The sequence below is a fragment of the Solanum tuberosum genome, unplaced genomic scaffold, assembly GCF_000226075.1.
Source record: "Solanum tuberosum cultivar DM 1-3 516 R44 unplaced genomic scaffold, SolTub_3.0 scf00158, whole genome shotgun sequence".
In the NCBI taxonomy this organism is placed as follows: Eukaryota; Viridiplantae; Streptophyta; class Magnoliopsida; order Solanales; family Solanaceae; genus Solanum; species Solanum tuberosum.
In genome coordinates, this window is record NW_006239083.1 from 358,889 (window position 1) to 380,764 (window position 21,876).

Genomic DNA, 21,876 nt, shown 5'->3' on the forward strand with positions numbered 1-21,876 from the left:
TTGCAATGATAATCTCAGATAGTACTTAACATCCATTGGTAGGAGGCTTGGGTCCATTCTTTTTGTCTCTTTCGGTTTAGCTATACTAATTTAAAAATAAATAAATTAATATACTATACAATTGGAACCTTCTTTTTATTTTTTATGTTTTTATATAGTTAAGGTAGTTAAATTAAATTATCCACTAAAAATTCAGAATTCATCTTTCACCAAACTCAACGAATAGTTTCATGATTTATTCTCTCTTATTTTTTACTTGTCTGGTTTCATTTTCTGAGAGTCAAATTTCATTAATTTTGATCAGTATTTTAAATTATATTTCTTAAAATCATATTAATAAGAAAAAACTTACAATTTATAATAAAAAAATAAAAAATATAACAAGTAAAAGTGAAACCATCAATATAATTACTTGTAATTCACAAATTTCCCATAGAATGGAGCTTGTAAATTATAATTCTTTAACTTTTATCTCTTCAAGGTTAGAGTTAATTGAAGTGAAAGCTAATTATTAAGGAGAAGTGGCTAACCGACCCATAATATTATCCATTGTTGATTAAGACGTTTAGGAGAAAGCGTCACCTTGTCATTTTCTCACTTTAGTGCTTATACAGTTGGGCAATTTTCCAATATTTTACTGTAATATTTGGTGATTTTTTTTCACCTGTCTAAGTCTGGGTCTCGTTATTCATACCTCCGGTCGGGTGTCGGAAGAGTGTTGCAGAAAGATAAAGATCTGCACTTCCCTTTTATAATATAGGAGGATCAAGTTTATATCTTAGATCTACCTTTTCGTAATATAGTGCTCTCATCTTCCTCTTGAAATCCTACATATGCTTCTGAATGGTAAAATAGAGTTATCAGAAATTGATTAAATTTATATTTTAGATCCACATTTTTATAGTAGTGCACTCTTCATCCTCTCGAGAAATTTCAAATACGCCTTTACTTGATGGATAGAGTTATCATAAACTCTGTACTTCTACTGATGGAAGGTAACAAATAAAATGATACACGGATTACAATTAAAATAGAAGACCTACGCATAAATCCTCCTCCACTAGTAATAACCTTGTACAGAAGGCAAGAGTGCATCTAGAAGATACAGTAATATGTTTCCTTAGATTTTGTATTGCTTTCCATGCTTGGCTTACAATTTTTTTTCCTTCTAATTAATCATTCTTGATTTTTTATTTTTATGGCCTTAAATTCAATTGATCTTATTTTATTATTTCTTAAAAAATGCCATTTTTTGAGATCTTCTCTTTTACTGTACTCAAGGCCTACGAACTAAAGGGTACCCGTGAAAATAGGATTAGAAAAAGTGAAAAACTAACTTTTTAATTGAGAAATACGTGTCAACCACAAACTTAAATCTTGAAAAATAAAATAAGTAAAAAAGTGACTCTTGTTTCTGTGTTTTCTCACTCTTATATGTCCTTTTTTTTTTTGTCTTGGAAGATGAATTTATTATTATTATTATACTAGTAAGCAAACGTGTAATTTCATGGAGCTTGCTTGTTGCTTAAACACTTAATTAAGAGCGTTGGAGAGATTTATCTTTGAATAATTACATCATCGATCTATGATTTGAATTATGAGTTCGAATTTAAATTTCATGACAACCTATTTAATTTATTGAATTCGAATGTATTATTTATATTTGTTTAATAGAATTTTTAATATATATAAGGCTCAATTGAGTTAAAATTACTAGATATTTCGACTGATATATCGAGATGAAATATTACTGACGAATTTTCCTATATATTAAGAGAGGCTGACTTCTAAAAAGAAATCAGTGTTGAAAATATAAATAAAATCATGGGCTACAAATTAATATCAACCATTAATTACAAAATGTAATGACTTTAACTTACATGATTAATTTGACAGCGTGGACATCCACGTGGATTCCAGGTGTGCCAATTGTCCAAGGGCGGCGCACCAAACAGACCACAAAACCTGGGATTGTTTATCGTCACAAATAATTTTCATGTTTTACTCTTCGAGAGCTAGCTTAATTAATTTTAAAAATTATATTAAATTAGATTAATTTAATATTTTAAAATTAAATTAAAATATTTAAAATTACATGAAAAGTACTTTTATAAGTACATTATAATTCTTCTCATATCAACATAGTGAAGTATTCCTTAAAATATTAATCTAAGTTTAAATGATTTTGACTTTCGAGAAACTAAAGGTGATATAAAGTATATATTTTGGATGGGAGGAATACATTTTAAAATTTAATTACTTAATATTTAGAATTAACTCACCATTTGATTAGTTTAGTTCCATATCAAGTAAGTTCATTAAGGAAATAATATCCTTTACATTAATCTCAATTAAAGTTAAATATATTTCATTAAAGAAATGAGCTATATATTCCCTTATTTAAGAAGTTGCTTCAGTTGTTTGTTTCATGGTTCTAATTTTTTTTTCCCGCGAATAGCTGGTTATAGCCTAGTGATTGATACTTCAATATATGTGTAGGAATTTTCAAATTGCATAAATTAGTAAAATAATAATAATAATATATATTGAACCTGTGTTAATACGAAAAGAGAAGATTAGTTCTCAAAATATAAAGTGGAAATATTAGTAATATATATATATGGTGGAAAATCTTAGAGCATAATATAACGGTGGCGTGAATTTTTTTTGTCACGCCGTCCAAATAAACCCTTTCATCTAATCTGCCAACCCCACGCGTAATCATCAACAAACAATAACCCCCACTACCCCACCCCCCTCCTAACAAATTCACACAATTTAAACTCATACTTCAAAAAAAAATAACTTATATACCTTGTTAGTTTTTTTAGACAATTAAATTTTTTAATCTATTACAATATGTTAATCATATCACTTTTTATCTAAATTAGGGAGAGGTGATTAAACGTGATATTGTAGAATAACGAGAGATAGAGATAGGCTGGAAGAGTGTTGGAGAAAGTGATTAGACATAGTTTGACATATTTGCAGTTTATTGAGTACATGATTCTAGATAGGAGGATATGAATGTCAATAATTAGGGTACAAAGTTAGTAGGTAGTCGAACGTTGTCTTGTTTCCCTTATCAGTATTATTATTCTCCTACTATCTTAATTAGTCTTCAATTTTATTACTCCCTTTATTTCAGCAACTTTTTAATTTCAATTTTTCCACAAGACCATAAAATTTATATTCTACGCATCTTTAATTTTAATACCATAAGATTTAAAAGACTTTTTTTTTACTTTCTTAAATTTCCTCTCAAGTCAAAACAAGACATCAAAATTGAAATGGAAAGAGTATTACGTGTTGCTTCCGTTGTTAGCTCCCATTATCATATTAAATGTTGTTAATATTGTTCGATCTTTTTTCTATTATTTTCAATACGACTTCTTCTTCATTGTATTTTCTTTTCATACTTATTTTATTGTGCTCTACGTAAGCCTAGGATCCATCAGAAATAATCAACTCTCTACCTTTACAAGTAAAAATAATTAAGACTGCATACATTCTTTACAAACCTCACTTGTGGGACACTGGGTACTCGATGTTACATTGTTGTTGTTATATAAAATAAACTATTATAATTTGTATCTAAGTAAATTGATTGTGTAAATATTTTTTAACAAAGAGATGCATATAACTTAAAATAAGTTTTTATTTTTCCTTTATGACTAAATTATGTTGAAAACATTCTGTCACAATCATAAATTCCATATTATTTTTTTGTGTGTACCTGCTTATCACATACTACTAGTTAGCTAGAGTCTCTCTATATATATTTGTATATCTTTCTCAACAACAACATTTCAACCAACACCTCATTTATCAACTCATTTCTAATAGAGTCCTCTCCTTTAATATTTTCTCCTATTCCCCAAACTTCATTTCACTCACTCTTTCAAGAATTAAATTTAATTTTCTCCCATACTTTTTCTGTTTCTGATCAGCTATAGCAAACTGCTAAAAGGGTTATATTTCTGGTTAGTAAATATCACCTCTCTCTTTGATCTCTAGTTCTTTTCTTGATGCACATGAACTCATTTATATGGATATATGTATTTCATGTGTTAGCTAGTAATGATAGAATCGGAGCGTACCTAGTATGGAAAGTACGAATCAGTATAACTCAATAATTTTGATACAAATCTCAAATATTATTGAAAATTCTATTGAATATGTATGTATTATATAAACTGTAAAATTCATGAACTTCAAATTCTGAATTCACATCTCAATCAAAGTTCGTTTTTTTTTATTAGGGGTTTGAAAAAAAAGGCAATTGACTGATTTTTTTCTTGAATGTTATAACTCCAAGGTTATGAAGTGAAAAGTGGTATTGAGATTGGATGCATAAGGTTGGGTGTGTGAAATTAAAAAAGTTTTATTTTCTGAAGGGATCATGTGTTATTGAGTGGACTGCACTCAAAGAAATCATTTCATATATTTTTCTCATACATATATTTATCTTGGAATGTAAATTATTTAACACAAAGTCAACGTTTTCGGCTGTTTTCCTGTTGCCTAGCTAATAAATGATCATACAAACTACAATAATACTATACATGCAACTAATTAGACAATAGGCTTATTGATCATTATTTCTTGTGGATTCTCATGTTTTCTTGTTTAGGTAGATATCACTATATATTGGTATATATGCACTTATTGGAAATTACCAACCAAAAATTTAAGGAAGAAAAATACTCCTATTTCAAAAAGAATGACTCAATTTCCTTTTTAGTGTATTTCAAAATGAATGATCCATTTTAAGGCCACAAGATTAAAAAACATTTTGGTACATTTGACATAACTTTAATTTAAAATCACAAGATTAAAAAGTCCTTTCTTTTCTTAAACTCCGTTCCAACTCAAACTAGACCATTCTTTTTTAAACGAAGGGAGTATTTAAATTATAGTGTAAGATCTGCGTACATCATACCCTTCCTAGATTTCACTTGTGAAATTATACTGGATATGTTATTTTATATATATAATGTCCTTAACCCCACTATGCCTCTTGATGATGAGACTTGTGCTCACGAATGGATATGAATGATTAGAAATCAAGAAGACAAGAGAGTGTAACATTCACTCTTTTGTGCAAATTGCAATATATTCAGCTTCACACTATTGATGAGAGGATTTAGTCTTTTTTTTTAATTATTATTATTTGTATAAAAGTTACTTTTTGATATAAAGGAGCCAGCGTAAGAAAATATTATCCAACATAATTTATAGCAGCTACAAGTACTCACATTTTTTCTCCAGTCTTCTTATTAACTCTTTTATTTATATTTGTGTTTAGAATTAATATAAAGTTGATCAAGAAAATCAAGAATGGAAATGGACTCATGTGTACCTCCAGGTTTTAGATTTCATCCAACAGAAGAAGAACTTGTTGGATATTATCTCAAGAGAAAGATTAATTCCCTCAAGATTGATCTTGATGTCATCACTGATATTGATCTTTATAGAATTGAGCCATGGGACATCCAAGGTACAATTAACCTATATCGTTCAGACTCTTTAAAAATGTTGTTGCACTCATGTCAGACACTATAAAAATACACTATTTTTGGAATATCCGAAACACACACATTGATATTTTTGAAAAGTCTGAACAAACATATTCTTTATCATGATTTCTAACATGTTTTTTTATAAAAAAAAAATTGTTACTTTGTACAGATAGATGTAAACTTGGATATGAAGAACAAAATGAGTGGTATTTTTTCAGCCACAAGGACAGGAAATATCCAACAGGAACAAGGACAAATAGAGCCACAGCAGCTGGATTTTGGAAGGCAACAGGAAGAGACAAAGCTGTTTTATCAAAAGAGAAAATAATTGGGATGAGGAAAACCTTAGTATTCTATAAAGGAAGAGCTCCTAATGGAAGAAAATCTGATTGGATAATGCATGAATACAGGCTCCAATCCTCTGAACATGCTCCTCCTCAGGTCAGTCTTGTGCATACCTCGACTAATTTGATGTAATACGCACTATCTTCCATCACTATAGTATAGATATCAGATAACTCTATACATCAAAAACAAGATAGATAAGAAAAAATGAACCAATAATTATTTTTACGATCTTTGCTGGAATTTGAATATGAAACCTTTTTGTATCAACGTTTTAAATAATATCTAATTTTTTGTGGAGAATATTAATTGGTAACTTAATAGAAAATAATAACAAGCTAATAGGTTAAACAACACTAGTTTTGTGGAAAAAAGTTATAGATACTAATTGTTTATATAACTTAAATATTGTTTATAAAGAGTTTAAGTTCTACTAATTATTGTTTACACAATGAAGTGCTTAGTGCCCACTTTTTCTTTAAAGGTTCATTCATGACTTTGAGTGCAATGAAAGAAGTGATGCAAATTGCAATTATGTAACTTTACCGTACTTTTCGAATTAATTAAAAAAGGACAAGAAGAAGTCAATTGTAGTGGGAATTAAACAAGTAGATAACTCCACTAATGGATTCTTAACTTCGGAAAAATCAAACAAAACTAACTTAGTATTATTACTACTCACCCCTTTAATTAGCTAGCTAATCACAATTGAAATGAGTTTTACTTGCGTAAACTTGCAATGTAAAAAAATTTCACACTGTTAAGTGTACAATTTACATGTTATAGCACATCGAATTTCACTATTTTCAGGTTATTAATTTCACTTATTATGAAAAACTACTAGCTATAGTAGTACTTATCTTTAGGCAACATGATATCAAAATCATAGATAGAGATCAAGGTACATGTTCGACCAAAATCAATGATTTTGATCTAAACATGTACTAATTATTGATTTAAAATGATTGGATTGATTCTGAACTCATAGGCTTCAAATTCTGGCTTCGTCTCTTCTGGTAAATATATAATTTCTATTACAATATGAATGTATAAAAAGTTAAAACTTAATTGAAATTTGATTATGCAGGAAGAAGGATGGGTGGTATGTAGGGCATTCAAGAAGCCAAGTCCAAACAAGCAACCAAATTTGGATGCATGGCAACATGCTTATTATATTAGAGGAGCAAACACCACTAATTATAGACCTAATTCATCATTATCAGAAATCACAACTATTCCAATGCAACATCATCAACCTCTCAATAATATTAATGCATTCAACCAAACAGCAAATTTCCCTCAATTCACATTTAATCCATCTCATGATCATCATCATGATTATCAAAATATGATCATTAATAATTCATCAACCCAAAATTTCTTTGAGAATCAAGTACTAGTTCATGACCTCCCACAACTTGATAGCCCTACCATTTCAACAAGTTTTTGTACGAAAGATAATATAAGCCTTGGTGAACAAAGTTACACAGTCAATTACAACAATGAAGATGATCGTGGTGACGAAGAGAAGCATAATAATGGGATTAATAATAACCAATTTTATGGTGATTGGAAGAACTTTGACACATTGATTGAGCCACCTTCTCATATAAGCCATTTGCTTGAGTGCTTCCCAGATTTATAGTTTCCAAGAAGAAGAAAGTATATATTATGAAAATCTTATGATGAATATTAGATTATATTTTTTTTGGTTTCTAGTAAAGAATTTCGAGGAAAAAAATGTGGAAGGAAAAAGGCTGCTGCAAGGCATATGTGGCCTTATTATTAGAATTCAATTGTTCATCTTTCATTTAACTTGTTTTATGATGTTAACTGTGAATTGATGTTATTATGTATATCTACTGATCAAAGAAGCTCTTTTTTTGGTTAGAATAAATTAAAATCTTTCTTCTTGAGTATTATTCTTTTAATTAGGGGTCTCTTTGTCATACAAATATTTGAATATGTAAGTGTTTTCAAAGAAGGAACTGAATGTATGTAAAGATATATATCCACTGTATGAGTTATGACCAACTGGATTCAATGTATATGTTTTCAAACGGTATGTGCATACCAACTTTATGGGAAGGATATGTAAATTGTATATTTTATGGGGAAATCAACACCTAAAAATATATATTGCATATATGTTATACGTGTATGTCAGGTATTTGTAATCATTTCTATTGAGAGAGTGCTTATCTTCTATAAATATAAATAAATGGGAAAATTATGCAGAATAACAAACATTTAGCCTATATTGGTACTATAACGACAGTTTAAGAAAATTGTAATTTGTGGCTACAGTTTCTCTAATTCTTGCTATTCGCCTGATTTGTATAAATTCGGAATTTGTTTAATGGTTCCTGATCGTATAAATCCAAAATTTTGTACATGCTTACTCTAGCTATTTGTATACAATATATAAATAATTCATAATAAATTACCCTGTTTATTTATTGGCAAGCGAAATATACAAACGGAGTTCTGAAAAATTACTGAATGTACAAATACAAAATTTGTATATACTTACCTTATTACTATATTCGCAAGCGAAATAGACAAACTGACAGAAATATAAAAACCAAGCCTCCATAGTAAAAGAAACTATAGTAGTTATGGAGCACAATTATCGAAATTATAGTTATAGAGTCTTATTATGTCTATTATGTTTGTTATTCCTGGAATTTTCTCATAATAATATCACTATGTTTTGGGCTAAAAAAAGAAAGAAGGCATGGGCTACTTTGGCGAATCCAGAACTAGCATAAGAGGCCCAAATACGATCTTAATCCAACTAAAAAGCATGTTATTTGACGTCTTAATTATTTGATGGACACATTTCTATAGCTAAATGCTATGTCCTTAATTATTTGGAAAAATTACATAATTAGACATACTTCACTACCATATATACTATTATTATCTATACTTTTAAAATATTATGTATCTTACCATTAATTAAGAGTTTCCTACCATATATTGAGGAAGATACACTTAGATACATGTATTTTTGCTAGGGAGAGGCGGGTGAGATTTGTTACGTATTATAGATACATGCGAATCACACTAGATACATGAAAATACATATATTTGATGTGATTCACATGTATCTAGGATACCAGATACATAGGAGAGTGACGAGCGAGATGGAAGAAAGGCAAGGGAGGCAACCGAGATTTGTTATGTATCTCAGATGCATGCGCATCCACTTAGATACAATGTATCTAGTGCGAATTACACCTAATTTTGACCCATATATTCCAAGATGCATATTTTTGGACGTATTTGGAAGTATCTGGACGCACCAAAATCTCGTAAGATACGTAATATTTCAAACTAGATTGAGATCTAAGTAATTATAGCTCCTAAACTAGTGAGATTTATGTAACTTTCCCTTATTATTTACCCGTCACTCTGAAAATCAGAGGTATAATTTCACCATTTAATACACTTAGAAACAGAATTACTAGTAAACACAAACTAATTGAAGAGTATAACAGATACTGCATTTCCATAAATACAACTTATTGACATACTACATTACAATTATTTCAGGTTTATATTAGATGATGATTACCAAATCTTAATATTTCTCAAACCAAATGAAAACAACAACAGTATTTTCAAGTTAATTTCCATGAGGCAGAAGGCGAACAGGAAGGCCATAAACTGGAACAGGAGAAGCATGGAACACAATCTTCTCATCAGGAATGTCCTTTTCAAGCTTAAATCTTTTCACTACATTGTGCATAAACACTAGTACTTCCAATCTAGCATACTCTTTTCCAGGGCACATACGCGGTCCTCCTCCGAATGGTACAAATGTAAAAGGTGCAGGACCACTTCCTTCAAACCTTGAAGGATCGAACTTTTCTGGATCAGAGAAGTACTTTGGATTCTTATGTGTCGAATGAACTGACCAAAATGTCTGTAGAGGATACAATGACATATTAATTTCGTACAACGAAGCATAAATGAAGCTAGCTATATGTAGTATGATGAAATTAGTACCTTCCACCCTTTTGGAATTGTGAAACCTGCATATGTAAAATCAGTGATTGTTTCCCTAAACGACCCTTGAGCTGGTGGAGTTAGTCTCAGTGATTCGCGAGCTGCATTCCATGAATACTTCATCTTCTCAATGTCCTCCCAAGTTAGCAAATCCTCTGCTCCTTTTGACTTTGCAATTGCCATTTGCTCTGTCATTTTGGATTTTAATCATTATAAATACGCATATAACATTTGGATTTTTTTGAATTTTAAGCATGGTTACCTCTGTAAACTTCATCATAAACATGGGGAAGTTCAGCGAGGTACTTCAAAACACTCGTGACTGCACTACTAGTAGTCTCAAAGCTTGCGACTAGCATTCCTATTATATTGTTGGAAATCTCCATTTCACTCATGAATTGTCCGTCTTCATCAGTAACAAGTAGCATTTTCGACAACAAGTCTCTGCCTGCTGTCTCTTGATTCTCCGTTAATTCCTTTCTCCTCTGTGTAATGATCCTCATAAGTTCATCCCTCACCATTTTCCCCCCTTTGATAGCGCGATTATAAGCTGTTCCGGGCAGATCAATAGGCATTGAAAACATCCCATTAGTAACAAGAGTGAAAGGATCAGCCAATCTCTTTATTTCTTCAGGATCAACGAGACTCATGAACAATCGACATGCTAAATCAAATGTGTACTTTTTCGATAAAGGGAAAACTTTGACTACTCTATTAGAATTCCAATTTTCATCTAAATGTTCGCGAGCCATTGCATCCATAAGTGGAATGTATTGTTTTAGAGCCTCAGGCTTAAGAATGTCATGAAGAAAACTACGTTTTAAAGCCGATACTTCTTTCAATGAACTCTCCACGAATTCAGGGAAAAGCAACGCCTTTTTCATCGATTGTGGCCACCATGAGGTGAGAAGTTTGTTCTCACTTGAGAACAAGAACTTGTTCCCTTGTGCACCACAAAAGAATGCCATTTTCTCTCCCATGATTGATGTTTGAAACACTTCGGGCGAGTACTTCTCCATCCTATCTTTGATGAATTTCTGAGGGCCTAAAAGAGCAAACTCCATGTTTTCTCCTAACAATGGCCATCCAGAAGTTCCTGGTGGAAGGGTTTTACTACTCGAATCGCGTTTACGGAGGATGAAGATTAAAGAGAGAGGGAGGAGTAGTAGAGCTAGTAGGTAGGGAACCATAACTTCCATATTTTTTTCGATGATAGATTAAGAAAATTAAAAGTGTTTTTTGCCTATGTCTTGAAAAAATGAATGTAGAAGTGAATATATATATATATGAAGTATGAAGTGAAGGGCTTAAGCTAATTGGACTATAGAAGCAGAAAGACAATGACAACAAATAAGACAACTTGAAGGATATAGGTCAATATGAGAATTGAAAGAAAATCTTGAAATAATTGAATGGAATTTTGGCATTTATTGTTGTGCTTTAAATTAATAAATAAACAAAAGACAAGATTTATTCTCTACTTTGTCCTTGTCTATGCCTAACGATATTTGTGTCCGGAGCCAAAAATGCAAAAAAAATTGAGTGAAATTTTCAAAAGGATAACAAAAAGTAAGATTGAAACCAAAAGGGCAATATGAAAAAAGACGTAGTCTCCCATGCGCCTTACAAGCACAAGGCGACATGATACTTGTAAGTCACAAGCTTGGTTGCGCCTGCATGGGAGCCTGCGCCTTACTCCTTACCATAAAAAAAAGTTTAGTCACTCTAGAAAAAGTCACTGAAAAAAAAAGGGTTAGTCTTTAGTGGTGTGAAAATTATTCAATTAAGAGACTTTGAAGCTTATTAATTAGTAATATTACTATTATTATCAACAATTTTAAGTTTAAAGAGTAGAAATAATTAAGAAATAGAAAGTAATGTTATAATGTATGAATTTACTTTATAATAGTATTGAGGTATCAATTGTATAAATGGGGAATTTGTAATCGTATTTTGATGAATTGATACGCATATCAAAAATTAAATTTATAGGATTATGTGTATATTTACAAAATTAACATATTAAAGTACTCCCTTCGTCCACTTTTAATTGTAATGATTTTCTTTTTTAGAGTCAAAATATACTAGTAAGGTGAGAATGAAATTCCCCAACCTCTCTTTTGTTCGACTACTTAGTTTGCTTTGAATGATTTTATCACTCTTGGAAGTAGTTCTTCTGAGACGTCTCAATTTGTGCGATATATTTTGACGGATCCAATTTTGCAATCATAAACACCACTAAAGACAAAATGTTTTTTTTCTAGAGTGATTAAACTTCTTTTTTATGGTAAGGAGTAAGGCACAAGCTACCATGCGCCTTACAAGGCGCAAGCAAACCTGCGACTTACAGTACCATGTCGCCTTGCGGCTTGTAAGGCGCATGGGAGACTGCGCATTCCTCCATAATAAAACTTCATGGCGTCACCAGTGGTGAAACTAGGATTTTCAATAAGGGGGTTCAAAATAAAATAAAAATAGACACACTAAATAGTTGAAAGGGGATTCGACATTTACTATATATATGCCTAAAAGATTATTTTAATAATGTATATATAATATAATTTTCCGCCGAAGGGAGTTCGGATGAACCCCCTACCTATAAGGTGGCTCCGCCACTGGGCATCACCCTCCCATCTAAATGTTTTCCTTTGGTTTCAACCTTATTTTTTGTTGTCCTTTTGGAAATTTCACTCAATTTTTTACCCTTTTGACTTCGGACTCAATAATATCTGGTATAAATATTTTTTTAAAGATGATAATGCATTCTACTTTAACTATGGGTTACTTCCTCTATTTCAATTTGTTTATCCTATTTTAACTGATACGAAATTTAAGAAAGTAAAGAATTTTTTTGAATCTTGTGGTCTAAGATTAAAGTTATTCAAATGTACTTAATCTTGAATCAAAGAAACCACAAGATTAAGTACATTTGAATATCTTTAATCTAAAACCCAATATTCATTTTTTTCTTTTACTTTCTTAAATATATTATCGGCTAAAAGAAGATAAACAAATTGCAATGAAGACGGTAACTCATAGTTAAAGTGGAATGCATTATGATCTTTAAAAAATATATATTTATACCAGATATTGTTAGGCATAGACAAGGACAAAGTAGAGAATAAATCTTGTCTTTGATTATTTATTAATTTAAAAATTGAAAAGGATAAAAAATATCCTAAACTATTTGGAAATGTTAAAAAATACGAAAAAGGGTCAAATAAACCCCTATACTATTGAAAATAATCCGCCCGCCCGAATCAATTTTACACAACCCAATTTTAACTTCAAATAAAAAAACCTCAAATTGTAATGTAATTGCAATTTTTTTTTCTCTTTTCTTATTAAAATTAAGTCTAGCCTGCTCAGTTATTTTCTTTCTGAAAGAGAAATTACCTAATTTTTTTTGGAGCTTGTAGAACAAAAATGAATTGTAATAACATCTAGAGGTGTAATTGGTTGTAGCTCTCTCGACGCAACTCTTAGCAGAACAAAATATAACACCTTCTTTAGATTTTTTAGGTTTATTTAAATTTTAAATTGGGTCGGGTAATATTAACTTCAAACAACTCTCTCATCTGTATTTGATTGGATACAATTGATGCATAATATATTTGACAGAGAGGATGAATGCATATTGTATTCATATGAATACAAATACACTTGATACAAAATACAAAAATAGTTTTTCGAATACAATTAATATACAATACAAACTCTCACTTATCTTTGATTGAATACAATTGATACATATTCTATCTGTTTCAAAAAGAATGACCTACTTTCGTTTTTAGTTTGTTTAAAAAAGAATGACCTCTTTCTTTTTTTGGTAATACCGTAATATTTTAATTTCAGCTTTCCACGTGGCATGTTTAAGGCCACAAGATTAAAGAGCAATTTTGTACATTTGACATAACTTTAATTTAGGACCACAAGATTCAAATGTCTTCTTTATTTTCTTAAACTCATTAGGCTACTCTTTTGGAAATGGAGGGAGTAATACATTTGAATGAATATTATTTTATTGGCAGGAGGGAGAGAGTTTGATGCTATAAAACTAGCATATAGTGGTTTATTGTAATTTTTAAAAATGTTTCATAAATATGTCGACATTGTTGCCTTGTTCCATAATTTTTTTCATTGTTGGGAGTAGAAGTTAGCCAAAAGGAGTATTTTTAGACAAATAGATAAACGAGGGGTATTTTAAAACTTTTTTCGAATAGTTTAAGGATATTTTAGACCTTTTTCCGTTCAAATAATCGTTCTACTGAAAAGGCAAAGGTTTAAGAACAAATATTTATCCTACTCGCCATGTGAAAAGTCGAAATTAAAAAAATGCTAAAAAAGAAAAGACCATTTTTTTAAACGGACTATAAAGGAGAGAGTATATTTCTTCCTCCATATAAATCTACTAGTCCTCGGAACGTGCGTTGCACGTTTGTCCCCTAATTGACATTAGAAAAGTTAATTTATATAAGTAAATATATCATAGTGGAGCGTACATATATTCATCGCTAAGTCCTTTTGTATGTAAGTTTGACATATGAATATAACTATTCACAAAATATAGCATGAAAATCTTATGTCAGATGTTGAAGGTTTGATATTTTTAAAGCTTCATGAAGAAAAATCTTTTATTATATCAAAGGAATTAATATATTTTAATTACTAAATGTAAGTTTTAATAATCAAAAAAGAAATTGGCTATAAAAAAAGATATGTATAAAGAAAAATATTAATGTCTAGGTGGTGTAACATTAAATTTATAGAAAAAATTACAAGTTCAAACGAAAAAGAAAGAAAAGTAAATAAAGACATGACATCCATAATAAAAGACATCACATTAACATATATAGACAATAATATTGTCATATTAATTGAATTACATTTTGTTAGAAGTCGACTTGTACGTTATAGACAAAATGTTTCATATATATATAAAAACTAAAATCATAAAAAAAATAAACAGAAAAGAAAGCATGACTATGTTAAAAATACAGATACATTATATTTCTTGAACTATATATTAAACAATCTGTATTTAAATTTGTTTTTTTTTTAATTTATACCACTAGATAGCGTCTAGCAGATCTTTTATTAAAATAAAAATCCTTAATAGAAATAAGTACAAGCAAGGGGGGGGGGGGGGGTTAGGCCTTACCTTGTCAATCCTAATGAGGCAACGAACCTCTATTAATTAACAAGCATGAAAAAAAATAAGAGCTAGAGAGAACTAGATATTCTATGATCATCACCGAATTTGTAATATTCTCTATGATGATATTACAAATGAGAATACTTGAAAAATTCACAAACATAAAATCCAATAAGAAAGTTGAGTTATCAACCTCAAACTTACTTTTATAAATACGTGAATTAAAAATGATAATAGTCCATCTAAAGTAACCTGAAGTATTTTCATCTTGTTTTCTTCTTCAAATTTGTCCAACAAAATTTAATAGTTCATCATTTCTTCTTGGATGTATTGGATCTTGTTGAAGCTATTGACACTGTCATATGGTTCTGCTTTATCAGTCGCATCGGTCGGTGTCTTGGAACAAACTCTCCTGTCACTTTACCATCCCAACTGTGCTGCCTTCCATGTGTCTTCTTTTTGTTTTTGTTGCTTCCACTTCTTTGATGCCTAGGTGAGATATCCCCATCCCTAGCCACTTTATCAAAGCATATGTCCAACATATTTTCTTCCTAGTCCTCATCAAAAGAATCATTGCCCAAATCACTATCATAACCCCTAGTTGGACTAAATTCTGATGCTAAGGCCTCTTGTTCATTCTTCTTTGCAATTATACTTTTAGGTACAAATTCCAAAGCTTGTGGACTTAATTTTCTATTCAAAAGAGGAGGTGAAACATGCTCTTCTTCATCAACCAAATCAGCCCACCTAGGAGTACTCATCTCCCTTTGTTTTTCTTTCGAGACCTCATGAGCTGAGGTGTTCGATGTGACCATGAGTACCTTGATTGCTGAATTGAGTTTGAGCAACATGGCTATCTCACTTTCTTGAATAATCTTAGCTACTTCAGGATTAGAGATATATAATGTAGGACTCATAACAGTCATTTTTTGGTCTGCATGCTACATACTCCAATTGGTGTGCTAACAGATTGTATACTATTATCAAAATCGGCTTGAACCAAAGTTTGCTCATTCGTGGGATTAGAATCAACTAACTCTAATTCTTTCTCCACCTCTAGTGCTTCAAACGAATTTGTACAAAGAATGTCATTCGGTTCATTAGATTGCACCACTAGATTAGTAGTTAGCTGTTTCTTATTTTCAAGACGTGGAGATTTACTTCGACTTGCCGATGAACCAATACACATAGAAATTGATTTTTTTGTGCAATTGTGTTCCAATTCTCAGTTGCATTCTCATCACGACCAGAAATTTCAACTTGCAAATCGATAGGTTCCAAAGGTCGCAAATCGCCACATTTTGATCCTTCAAATTTTTTCTGTTCATCAATTGCCAAATTCTCAAGTTACACATCAGATTTTGGCGTCTGTATAGCATCCTGAAGTTTCTCAAGAGTATGCTTATCACCTTACCTCATACTTGAATTTTCAGCAGCTAACTTCATTCTCTTTTATCTCGTTAATTTTTTGTGCAAATTGTGCATCGTTGGATTGATTTGTATCCACAACGAGTTGTTCTTCAACTTCAACACGATCAGCTGAATTACAGCTTTGTTGATTGGGAGAAGTACTTTTTGCCGTGAAAACTCATCAGTTTGAGGAATTAAGGATAACATTCAATTTTCTAAAGAGTATTCGTCTAACACTGCTTTGCCTAGACGCTGGCCAGAATTTTGGCGCACCAAAATTTGATCTTGAACACCACTCTTTTCAGCCCATATTTCTAAATCTTAAACTGTCCCTTCATCATCCTTTTCACCAACTTCCAGCCTATTTGAATCACTTTGAGATGAACACGAAGATCACCTTGAAACTTTTCTACTTCAATATGATTTTCACTGACTGTGGCATCAACTTGACCATCCGTGAGAGTTTGACAATCAGCTTCTCTACACCCCTGATGTTTACATCTCTTACAATAATATGGTAAATAATCATACCTGATTTTTTGCCATACGTTTGTAATTTCGTTTATGACTAAATTTTGGAATTGAACTCTAATTCTTTTTGGAAACGTCCTTAATAGATCCACATCGACTTTTACCCTTGCAGTACTAGGTCATGTTTTATTATTGGTCGCTCGATCCACATCAAGAGGTTGTCCAACTGCTGAAGCCATTGAAAACAGAGCATTACGAGCAAAATATTGACAGGGTAAACTTGGGAAAGAAATCCATTGCATTGCAATGGAGGTTTCTTCCCTAGGACTAAAGGAATGAGTCCACTTTTGGATTTTGAACGGTATAACGGTACCAATAAACTTAATCGACCTGCTAGTTTTTGAAAAAATTGCAATATAATATTCCTTCAAAGTGAACCACAACAACACATGTCGACTTTCTAATAACCCAATGTTACATTCATCCTTAAATCCTAATTGTTGGGGAAATATTTTTCGTAAATCTGGAAGTTCAGGCCTTCCATGTGAGAATTTGGCTATGAGAGCGTATTTTAAATTATCCTCTGTGATGAACGTTTCAAGGTCTTTGGAGTCAAAAACCACTATGGGTTCTCCATGTAAAAGACTGACTAGTTTGAGAGATTTCTCAGTATATTGTTGATTCTCGCTTATTGACGAAGCATATGTACGACCTGTATTAGGGTTGGTGTTTTTCTCTCCCATAACCATAGGCTGGGGAGAGGGCGAAGCAACCATAACTGCTATTCACGCCATATTTCGATTGAGAGAGAGAGAGAAGAGAACTTTTTTTGGTGAAATATAAATCATCTTGGTGGAATAAAAAAATTAAATATGAATTCTAATACAATAAAATTCAATTACTTTACATTATTTTTTATTTTATTTTTACTTGTGCACTAATTTTTGTACCTCTCTGCAATAGTTAAGTACATGGATTTTATAAACATTTGAGATTACATATAAAAAGGAAAAAGTCCAAAATGTTGTTTTAAAAAGATATATGATTATCAAACAACGAAAAATACATAACTATAAATCTTTATCAAAGACTTACTCTTTTACGGATCTAGTTGTGAAAATATTCTGCGGGATTTAACATGCTTACCCTCAAAATAATTAATTATAAATATAAATTGGGATTACGTTGATTATATTTATATCCTAAAGATAGATGAAATGAAGAATATAAAAATATAGTAATCAAATACGAAATTATATTTAAAAACTCAAAAAGATGGAGATATGAAAAATAAAAATTCACTTACAACTTCATATTGAAGAATATTCATCCTGTAACTATGATAATTTACATATTTCTCAAAAAAAGAAGATGAATATGCATGAAATTTTAAAGAATACAAATAAATGATCGGTAAGAATTCTTACAATTAATACAAATTGGTAATGAAAATTTTACAAATGATGTAGACTAACCTAATGTAGAATGAAAGATGAACACAAATTTGGATGAAAGAAGGAAATATAAATAATGTTGTCTGAGTGTCTTTGATAGACTCTTCATTACCCCCACTTATCTTACAAATTAAAATTAAAGGTTATTAGACTCTTCATTACCCACATTTAAGATCTTGCATTAAGTCTAGGTACATGAAAATATGATTGTATTAAGTCGAGGTACATGAATATATGATTGCATCAAGATCTTGGTTGATGCATGAATATAAATATAACTATTACTTAATATTTAATTAAATAAATAGATATTAATATATAATTTATTTTAGGGGTAAGATAAAGACAACATGGTAATTCAACTTTGAGGTTAAGAACTTCCCACTTATAATAATATATGAGATATATGATATGATGATATGATTTTAGGGGTAAGATAGGAATTACTAATACAACAACTTTATTACAGATTCAAATTAATTTATTTTTTATTTTCGTATTTAATATTGGAAAGAGAAAATAAAAGGTATGATTTCTTATGACAGTTATCAAGGTGATTATCTATCTACAATTTAGGAATTTTAATATTACATTTCTCTTCAAAAGTAATAATACTCGAAATTCCATACCCATTACATACACAAATTGATATTTATGTTGAGTTATTAGCATATTCATTTGGTATTAAAGCGGATATCAAAGATTTTTTTAATTATGCACTATATGGAATAGAATACATAATACTTTTTGAATGTAAACATATATAATCTGAAACTATATGTATAAAGAATGGATAGATAAATAATATGGTGAAATAAATATACAAATTGGTTTACTTAATCTTTTTATATTAGTTATACACAAACATGTTTTATATGCAATGCGTTTAATGACTATAAAAAATGATGCTTAATAAATTTTATATTTTATTAATTATTTATGAATTATTGTACAAATTAATATTTATGGATTATGATATCCAATTTAGGAGATATACTTTAGATTATATAATGAATGAAATCGGGTTTATAAAGTGATTTCATGTATGGAATATGTATAATATATGTGAAAGTTGGTATGCAAATAGGTGATCATCTATTTTTATATTTTATTAACTGTTTTAGTGTATGAAATGGGTATACAAATTGGTATCTAGGGGTGTACAAAATCGAACTGAAAATCAAATCAAACCGCAATTCGAGTCAAATCGAGAAAAAAAACCCGACTATATTTGGGTTGGTTTGGTTTTACATTGGTTTTAGACAATTAAAGTACATAATCTAATTTTAATTTCCTTTAATATTTAGTCATGTAACTAATACTTATTAAACTTATTTTAGCATGATTTAGTACTTTTAAATTATGATAATTTTCATTATGACTTGTTAATTTGCAATATTTGTTTTACGCAATTTCATTATTTTTTTAAAGATATTTTAGTGTCATTAATCATATCATTGTTTGTGTTGTATTCTTAAGAAACACCTTAGATAGTTGTATTTTGGTTGGACTGGAGAAATATTTGAAGTACAAGTAAATTATATGTTTGTATGAATAAAAACCCGAAAAAACCCGAAAACCCAAAAAACCCAAAAAAATCCGAAAAAATCCGAGGTTGAAAAACCCGAGTTTTATTGGTTTGGTTTGGTTTATAGATTTAAAAATCCAACACAAATGGTTTGGTTTGATATTTGAAAAATCTGAACCAACCCGATCATGTACATCCCTATAATGGTATCTATGAATTGTGATATTTATTTAATTGATACAATTTGTATACTAATTTCATACACTAGCTATGATATCAGTTTGAATTATGTTTTCTATTTTCGTATTGAATCAAGATTGAATTGATTGAATGAACACTAGCATCTTTTATACTTAATTTTTTTTTGTTACTATTCAAGATTTTTAAAAAAAATTAAAAAATCATGGATGAAAGAGTACAAATTGTATAGAAGACAAATAGGGAAGAGGAAGAAAAAATCATGTTTGAAAAATCTATGAAAAAAAATCGTATGAATATATAAAAGGAGAAAATTGTGTGAGAATATTAAAGGGAGATATTTTAGGAAGAAGAGAGACTTATTTTTTTGGAAAAAGATTAGGAGCAATTATTTTTTTCGAATTATGGAAGAAGATTAGGTTGAGAAAATATTGGAGAGAGATATTTTAGGAAGGAGAGATCTTTTTAACTGATTAGGAGAAAATTAGGGAATCAATATATTTTGCGAGTTACAAAATATTATATTTATGGAAAGAATATTAGTTAATTAAAGGGAAATACTTAGGAATTTAAAAAAACATTTTTCATTTTTATTTTAAAATTTACTTATTAATTTATTAAATATCGATAAAAATCTAATGTTATATATAGAAAACCAAAAAATCTTGTCCATACTAGTAATAAAAAATCTTTAATTTGTCATTTAATTAATTTTTCCATAATAAATTCCCAATATTTTTAGATTGGTAGACCATTGGTGATCGATTTTATTATTGAGTAGTACAATAATAAATGAGTTGTGTTAGGGTTCGGCACACCTTAGCTATTGTTTGGCACACCTTAGCTATTGTTTGGCACACCTTTGACCTTAGCTTGACAGAGGATGAGTTTGTTAAATTTTGACAGATTAAGGACACGTTTGACACTATAAAAAAGTGGAGATACGCCAATATCTATTAAATGACATTTGAAATAAATATCGGAAATAAAAAATGAGATAAGTGTCAAAAACATACCTAAATTATACCTTTTTTTTAGTTTCATACCTAAACTGTTGAGAGTGTGAGTTTCATACCTAAACTATCACTTTTTAGTTTTAGAAACACACCTCTCTCTTTTGTACCACTCTCATCATGGTGATATTTATTTATGTTCTATTCGTACACTAGTAGAATTTTTTTTCTAAAAATATATGTACGTACATATCTAACACAAAATGAGAAAAATATAAAAATAAAATAAAAATTAGGAGCGGAGGGTTAAATAGGATGGAGTAGAATTTTTATTTTTATTTTTAAAAAATAATATCAATTATTTTTGGGGGGTGGGGATGAGTGGGTGGTTTTTTTTTGGGATGGGAGAGGGTGAAGTATGAATTTTTTTAAAATATTTTATAAAAGGATTGGGAATTGTCTGGGGGGAGGCTGTGTGGTTACCTGGAGGCGGTGGTGGTGTGGGGTAAAAAATAATAATTTATCACCATATATATTCAATCTTTATGTATAGCTTTTTAAGTTTGTATAAACATGTAGTTTTCGAATTTTGTATAATATAATCTGTATAATGTAATTTGTATAATATAATTTGTATAATTGTTTAAAGTTCAGATGTTTATGTTTGTATAAATTCGTTATATTGATTTTTATCATATTTGTATAATTCTGGAATTTGTATTACTCAATTATACAAATACAAGCGAATTATATAAACGTACCCGCGAATTATACAAATGAGATGCCAATTATACAAATTATTGTCTCTCTCGCTCACCTCTCTCCT

General features: G+C 30.0%; 2 protein-coding genes across 2 annotated transcripts; one reads left to right on the forward strand and one right to left on the reverse strand.

Moving 5' to 3' along the window:
• The first annotated feature begins 3,828 nt into the window (after nt 1-3,828).
• Nucleotides 3,829-7,713, forward strand: LOC102592931 (NAC domain-containing protein 30-like). Its single transcript, XM_006353643.2, has 4 exons — nt 3,829-3,983; nt 5,309-5,500; nt 5,692-5,963; nt 6,955-7,713. The coding sequence occupies exons 2-4, from the start codon at nt 5,341-5,343 to the stop codon at nt 7,510-7,512; spliced, it is 990 nt and encodes a 329-aa protein (XP_006353705.1). The 5' UTR covers nt 3,829-3,983; nt 5,309-5,340; the 3' UTR covers nt 7,513-7,713.
• A 1,785-nt stretch (nt 7,714-9,498) lies between these two features.
• On the reverse strand, nt 9,499-11,080 carry LOC102593268 (beta-amyrin 28-oxidase-like). The gene is made up of 3 exons (XM_006353644.1): nt 10,144-11,080; nt 9,882-10,069; nt 9,499-9,798 (listed from the first exon to the last, which is right to left on the reverse strand). The coding sequence occupies exons 1-3, from the start codon at nt 11,078-11,080 to the stop codon at nt 9,499-9,501; spliced, it is 1,425 nt and encodes a 474-aa protein (XP_006353706.1).
• Nucleotides 11,081-21,876: the final 10,796 nt, after the last annotated feature.